General features: G+C 34.0%; 1 protein-coding gene across 1 annotated transcript; it reads right to left on the minus strand.

Moving 5' to 3' along the window:
- Positions 1-849: 849 nt before the first annotated feature.
- On the minus strand, positions 850-6,793 carry LOC129880150 (cystathionine gamma-synthase 1, chloroplastic-like; the record flags this gene model as incomplete). Its single annotated transcript, XM_055954054.1, has 11 exons — positions 850-1,145; positions 1,413-1,531; positions 1,623-1,718; positions 1,943-2,050; positions 2,244-2,330; positions 2,429-2,632; positions 2,759-2,818; positions 3,523-3,691; positions 3,788-3,861; positions 3,948-4,051; positions 6,394-6,793. Coding segments are annotated over 11 exons (1,545 nt in total), but the record flags the coding sequence as incomplete, so codon positions are not given.
- Positions 6,794-8,285: the final 1,492 nt, after the last annotated feature.

Below are 8,285 nucleotides of genomic sequence, written 5' to 3' on the forward strand. Positions count from 1 at the left end.
TATGTTTAATTTCCCACCTTGTAATCTTCTCCCCCATTCCCCTATCCCTATTTATTAAGGAAAAATTACCTAATTACACTCCTTTGTTTACCATATTTTCTATTGCTTCCATCTATTTCAAAAATCCCTTCTTTACATCCGGATATATTAATTCAGTAATCCGGATACATTAATTTTGATTCATAAATTATCTCTATGTTCAATGTATCATGCTTTAAATGTTATCTGCTGATACATAAAACCCTAATTAATGTATCCGGATTACTAAATTAATGTATCCGTATTACCATGTTTTGAAGGGATTTCTGTAAATTGAAAAAGAGTAAGGAAAAATGATAATTAGGCCTTTACACTATGTGATTTATGTAAGTTATACATTTATTAAACCACCACTTTTTTGGGTTTGATTTCTACTTTAGCAAGTTTTAATATTTTTTTTGTTTATCCTTTTTGTTAGGCTTAATTAGAATTCAACTATAGTTTATTTAATTACGGTTCATAACTACATGTTAAAAAAGGAGAGAAATGAGCGAGATTTGGGAGGGAGAATGAATACATGTATTTGTTCCTTTTGTATTCACTCAGCATTAACGAATACTTTGTATCAACAAATGACAAGCATATGTTTAATTTCCCACCTTGTAATCTCCTCCCCATTTTCCCTGTCCCTACGAGTTACAAACATATGTTTAATAACTAGGTAATACGAGCAAACCATCTAAGTTCTTACTGAAAGGTAATTTGGTTTGTCTAGCAAAATTGTGTTATGTCCAATTATCCCACAAGTCGGCCACTATTAGGCAATGAGAATGATATAAGCAACCAGAGGCAAAGAGAGACAATACACAATATGAATAAAAAAGAAAACCATTGTCATTTCGAGTCTCGGAACCAAGTGAAAAAACACAGAATGATTTGTTGAATATATACAAACACCAGAAATTGGTAAGAGCAACTCAAGAAACAGATGGAAAGAAATGGAAAGGATGGGGGCATTATGCAGATTTGGAGCACAAAATCCTCAAATGGTCTCAAGAGCCTGAAGGATATCGTCCTTTAAGTCGTCAAAATCTTCTACTCCAAAGCTAAACTGGATCAGATTGTCAGCAATACCAAATTTTGCCCTCTCTTCCTGGCTGAGATTCCTGTAGAAAATTGAATTGGATAATATCAGCCGCATGAGACGGGTAATTTTATGCCTTGTCATTCTTTAGTTACCAACTTTCTCCGAATTCTCCATAAAATTTAGTCTAACAAGTAACAAGCATCTGAGTACCAACCTTTCTTCCAACAGTGAAATATTAGGTAACATGCATTACTAATTACATTCAACCAGCAAGAGAGTCAACAAATACTTTATCAATTGCAAGCCACAACTGCTAAGAGAATGGGTAATGAACTAGGATATATACCAGTATGACATTATTGTAGGCTGATCTACAATGCTCTCGCAGCCCCCAAAAGAAGGGGCAATGTAAGGGATTTTCAGAGCATCTATAAACTTCGCTGTGGTAAGCAAGTCCCCATCAATCTGTAGAACAAATCAGTAAGGTATTTGTAGGAACAAAAGGAATACATTATTACCCAAGAACGCACATAATACCAGAATAAGAGGACCACACCTCAAAGCTGACCACCCCACCATAACCAATCATTTGTTTCTTGGCTAAGTGGTGCTCAGGATTACTACTGAGACCAGGATAATATACACTGTTCACCTGCATAACATTACAACCATTAAAGTTTTATTATTTATTATTATTATTATCATGTATTGTATAGTCCTTTTCATTTTGCAATCATTAACAAACAAATGAGATAACATCCACACGAATGCACGTCATAGTTTCATCAACAGGCAAAAATGCCAGATTGAAATTTCTAGCTCAAGGTTACAGAATTATGTTGACTGTGGAATGTCTTGTTGGTATTTTTTGTGTACCTTGGGATGATCCCCTAGAAGTTTAGCCATCCTTAATGCAGTAGAATTCTGCTGCTGTACTCGAAGATGCAGAGTCTTCATACCTCGTATAATCAGGTAGCTAGCCATCTGTTTAAAACAGACATAAAAGGCATCAGGCATCAAAAAATAATAAATGCACCTAATTGGCATGTAAACTAAGTAACACACTTCGAAATTTAATCAACAATCCAGATAACTAACAGAAGACGAGCTGACATCAGCCAAAAGGAGAAAATACAATATACTAATAAAGGACTTAAAAAGGTGCAGATCAACTCACAGGGCTAAGAGTTCCACCGAAAATGTTATGAAGGGTACGAACTTGAGCCATAAGCTTCTCGGAACCACTGATACAACCAGCAATGACCTAAAGCATTAAAATGTTATGTTAAAATTGACATTTCAATGAACACAGTATCTTGACAGGACACTGAACTTAGGAACATTTCTGCTACAGAGATGTACATCATTGTGGCCACCAATATATTTGGTTGCAGAATGCAAAGCGATATCGGCACCCAGAACAAGGGCCTTTTGGTTCAAAGGTGTTGCAAAGGTTCCATCCACACATACAAGAGCTCCTTTTCGGTGGCACAATTTGCAAACCAATTCTATGTCGACACACCGCAGAAACGGATTTGTTGGTGACTCGGTAAAGAATAGAGCAACCTATACTTGTCAAATAGTTCACAAAGTGAGGCTAGTGAATGCCCACGAACAAGAAATGAAGAAGAGTCAGGACATATGTTAGACAACATTGGATCCAACTTACATCATTACAAAATTGGATACAACTTCATTCTTTTCCAATGCAGATCCCAAGGCATCCACATCTGCAGGATCGATGACAGTGGCCTGGAGAAAACAGTTTAACTTATATTCACTGGGAAAGTATTAGAAATCACACAATATCATACCCTGCAACTTCTAATTGTAACGCTAATAAGAAGCAGCCAGCAGGCAATGTATTTTAGAAGGCATACCACGATAGCTGTTAGATAGCTAAAAAACTAAGGGCTCTCCTATTAGGCTACATTATGGCCTAAATGAGGAATAGGAGGTTTCCACCTTACATTCTTCAATACTCTCTCAATCGCCTAGGCTATTGGGACTTGCTCTTGCCAAGATGTTCAAGTAGCTTCAAGCTTGAGCTAAAATACTAGAGAAGCTTGGCTAAGTAACCCCAGAGACCTACCAGGCAATAAATCATCACTGATAAATACTACATATCTTAAAACGTTACTCCCGCATTAGAGAATCTATTAGTATGAACATCATCTGTAGAATCTCAGAACTATCCTGCTTCTTCAGATCTTTATAGTTGTTATGACCCTTATGTTGTGACAAGTATAGATGTTAAAACTAGAAGCTGCAAAAACAATATAAGGTTCTGACAGGACAAGGAAACAAATATGTCATAATCACTCTTAAAGGCAGGAACCATCTTTTTGGAGCCTAGTGAAGGAATTGGTTGAAAATGAAGAATGAAAAATCTGCAAAAACAATGTTTTCCTACCTCATCAAATTGCTCAAACTGGACTAAAGAAAACAGAGTGTACCTTGATTCCCATTTTGGGGTGTACTGTCTCAATGAAAATTCTAGTCTTCCTGTAGCAATCTATTGTTGTCACAATATGACCACCAGCTGGAACCAATGCCATTAGTAAAATGGTGCTAGCACACATTCCAGATGCCATTAACAATGTGGACTCAGCCCCCTCAAGTGCACTGTACAGAGAAGAACGGATTTTTTATGATCTTTTTAGTTTGAGAAAGTAAGCACAAGCAGCAAATGGAGTTCTTTAATTTTGCAAATGGGCACACCTAATTTTTTCCTCAGCAACAACAGTGGTTGGATTTCCATAACGCCCATACTCAAAACTTGAATAGCATCCCTCCTATTTCGACGTTATAATCACTTATAAGCATGGTCCAATAAAGAGAAAACAAGATAGATAAAAACCCTTGAAGGAAAATGAAGTACCTTGAAATCAATAAGCTCAGCTGTATTCTTGAAGAAATAAGCAGACGTATTAACAACAGGAGTGGTGATTCCATCAGTTACTATACCACGTCCTAGTCTTTCACCTGAGCAGTAGAAACATCCAAGCCACATCAATCACAAAACTTATGATCCTTCCACCCACCTTCCATATTCACATTTCATGCTGATATTTAGTTGCATATATTTTTTCAGTTAAGAAAAAGAAACTCATTGCAGCAGGGTACTAAACTTACCTTAATCTTTAAGGTTACCAATCAATGCAATGTACTAAACTGGCCTTATTGTGTAAATAAGTTTAAACTATCCAAGAACCCACCGTCCCATTTTATTTGACACAATCACTATTTGAAGAACTTCTTGAGATCATTTGAATAAGTATATTTTGTTGGAGCATGTGCATTTTAATATTAAAGTGCATTATCTTTTTATGTTAGTGGATATAAAGTGACAAGAAGGTGGTCATTATTTCTTGGTGTAACTTATGTAATCACCAATGTCATGATCAGTGGTGGATCCAGGATTTCCATTAAGGGAGTTCGGAAAAAAAATAGTGCTTAAGGTTTGAACTTGGAACCTCAAGGTTAGCCCTTCAACCACTAGACCAACCTCTAATCTTATATTCTAAAGGTTCAAAATTAATATATAGACACAAAAATTCTTTAAAATACCTTATATATACAATGTAATTTTTTGCCGAGAACCCCCTCGATTACCTCTAGGTCCGTCCTTGGTCATGATCTACCACTAATTACCCACCAACACATGTTCTACAATATTAATATCCCATTACTATGCAATTTAATCTATGGAAGAATTCTAGACCTATAAATAGTAATGTTTCTTCCTTTGAGTTGTGAATGAAGAATATGAGAAGATATAGTAGTCTGTAGTGGTATATCCCCCGGCATATTTCTAATTTAAAAGCTATGTATTTTATTTTGAAGTAGCTTTTGAATTATCTCGAGAAACTTAGTAGCTCAGTTCCTGATGATTTCTTTCTCTTGTAATTCTCTTCCCCATTTTTCCTTCCCTACTCCCACCCCCCACAAAAAAATTCTCTCGAATCCGGGTTATCAAAGGATTTCCTGCGATTATTTCTAGTATGGAATGAGTCAATCATCCACTTTGGTATCTTATTGAACAAAAATGGTGATATTGTTCCTCCATTGATCAAGAATTTAGATTTTTGGGAAGTATCATGATCGTCCAATAAGAAGGGTTTCAATTTTTTCAAATGAACAATTTGAAGACCTATTGATTCTAACTGCTTCCGAAATGAAGGGGACTAAACAGGAACAAGAGGGATCCACTGAAGAAGATCCTTATCCTTCTCCTTAGGTCCGAGATCTACATCTATGAATTGAAAGGTCCTTTTTTCCAAAATAATCAACACTAAGACCAGAATCAATCAATCAATCAATCAAAGAGAAAGCAAATAAAGGCGAAAATTGTTAGTAAACTGTATTGAAAACAAATGATGAAACAACAATAAATTCTGAAATAAAAGACAGAACCAGAAACTGAAAATAAGAACAGTGTCTGAAAAAATTATGTAAGAACAAGAAACCGAGCCCACTGAATGCACAGTGTGTCTTAAAGAAATTATTCTCCTCAATGTACCTAAGGTTTTGAAATCTTTCCTCCTGGGATGGTCAGGATTTTTAATTAATTAATTAAATAAATAAATAATATTAATTAATTAAAAAATTAAAGGTAAATTTGGTCCAAAAAAATTATCAATCATATCAATTGACCAAATCCAAATTCAAATCCTAACGAAGCCGAAGCCGAAGCCGGACGATGACGGCGCGAGGGGAGACCTCTTCTTGACCCTTTACCAAGATGAAGTAGTAGGGGACTTTTTCTTTCCACTACCTATGTGAGACAAATGCTTATTTTATAAAGCAAGCTTTCTCGGTGCATAAATGAGGCTTAGCCTTCGAGATTCTTGGGTTAGGGTGAAATCCGGAGATCTACGAAGGACATATTATATTTGATCTCTAAGTCCGTACATAGAAATCCTGGGTGGGAAAACAGCCCTTTTGAAAGCATACCCAAGGCCCGGGCATCCATCACTAACAATGATTCATCATTACCACCAGTTTCTTCTGATTCCAATGATAGATGGATGGTCAGGTCGGTAACATATGGATGGAGGACTTCTACAGGGTCTTTTCTCCCTTCTATCTATCAACAATTTCATTATGGAACTTTCTCCCCGAGAGATGCCAAAATACTGACATTTCCGAGAGAAGGCGCATCTCTTCCGATACTCTTGTTGAGTAAGATGTTCTTCTTGCCTCTCTAGAACAAGTCATTTTCCCCTCCACTTCTTTTTCACTCCATTTCCCATTCAACATATCAATTAAACCCAACAATAATTTTATACCAAAAAAAAGAAGAAAGAGAAGAAGTTGCGCTTTACCTGCATGAATAGAGATGCTGCCATCAGAAGTAAGAAATGAAGCAGTTGATTTCGATTCAGTAGTTAAATCAGTCAACTTTACACCGCTCACGTTTCCGTTACCGTCGCTGTTAATAAACGTCGATAATATCTCCTCACCAAACGAAGAAGAACCACCGGAGGGAGAAAGTGGAGGATGATCGTTGGTGAACCACGAGCCAGCTACGACTTGTGCTATGCCGCATTTCCGACGGGTTTTAGTGTTCAGTTGACGGGCGAAATTCAGAGGGAACTTGAGAATGAGAGAAGATGTGCCACGTGTCGATCCGTAAAGAGCAGATATAGCGAGTTTGCAAACTGAGTTATGGGAGAAGTTGCCGGATTTTGAAAAGTCCGGCGGAGCGTGCCGGAAAATGGGGTTTTACAGTCGGCGAAACGTTAAATAACTTTACACCGCAATGGCTATTTTAACGTTACTACTACTATCAGTGATTACTAATTTTGGTGTTAAATAGACTTTAATGTGAAATATTTGGTCCAAAAATTTACACAATTGTTAAGAAAATATTAATTAAGAGTATTATTTAATTAATATACTCTTTATTAATTATTTAATTTTTATCTATTTATGTACCTCTTGGTTCTAGAATCATTAATGTCAAAGATAAAGTTAAAAAAGTATCATTAATTCTTCTTATATCCCAAATTATACTATTTTCTTTTTAGTCGAAAATATATTTCTATATAGTAATAATTTAATTTTAAAATATTTATTTTAGTTTGCAGTTAATCCAAAATCGTGTCAACTTATATTTCCTTCATTTTAATTTGATTGTACTATTTTGATTTGGTATAACGTTTAAAAAAATAAAATAAAAATTATTTATTTTAAATTAAAAATATATAAATTGTAACCAAAATGTTATTTAAACTCATAATCTTAAATATATCAGATGAAAATTTAAAATTAAAAACTTATCAAAAATATATTTTTCAAACGGACTAAAAAGGAAAATAGAAAAAATGAAAAAAGTAACAATATCTCTTTAAAAGCAAAATATAAATTTAAAATATTTAAAGTTCTTAAACTTAAAAATATGTAATCTTTTTTATAAACACATGAAAATGTATCGAAACAATTCAGGAAGAAGATAGTATAATGTTTTCCCTTGCATGTCAACATTAAAGAAAAAATATAACCATTGAATCCTAAATCGTCTAGTTACTTGTTATGAATCAAAACTTTAGTGTTATAATTTTTTTGTGTTTGGTCGGACGTATTAGTCAAAATTAGTATAACTTTTCCCATATAAAAAATCAATCCCGATTATAATTTTGGAATATTCTGTTTTGAACCAAATGATCTTGGGTCAGGAAAAATATGTTTTTAAATCTTTATTATTTAGAAAATTCGCTATTATATTTACTTTAAATACTTATTTTTATATCACTTACTTGGATTGAGAATTTCTCAAAAACGATTTATCTATCTTCTAAAACTAAAAATAAAGTTGCTAACATATCATCTCTTTAAATTTCACTCGTTAAATTACCATGAATATATTGTACACATATCTAGATACTAACTTTGCAATTTGTGATAAGATAAACTTCTATTTTAATGGATGTATTTTGCCTATTTCAACAATATTTGAAAATAATTTACATAATTATTTAGAACAAGTAAGTCTAGAAAAATCAAGTTTAAATTCCCTGTGACCAAAAAAAAAATATTAACTTTAATTTTTCAAATCTCAATGAAACAAAACAAATTGATTTAAGATCTACCTTTATGAGAGAAAATAAAACACATAATTTTTAATTCCAAAAAAGATCTAGAGATTCGAGTCACCTATTTTATATCGAAACAAAATTATTCTCAAGTTTCTGATCATAATTATAATCAAGATAGA

The sequence above is a fragment of the Solanum dulcamara genome, chromosome 2 (genome assembly GCF_947179165.1).
Source record: "Solanum dulcamara chromosome 2, daSolDulc1.2, whole genome shotgun sequence".
Classification (NCBI taxonomy): domain Eukaryota; kingdom Viridiplantae; phylum Streptophyta; class Magnoliopsida; order Solanales; family Solanaceae; genus Solanum; species Solanum dulcamara.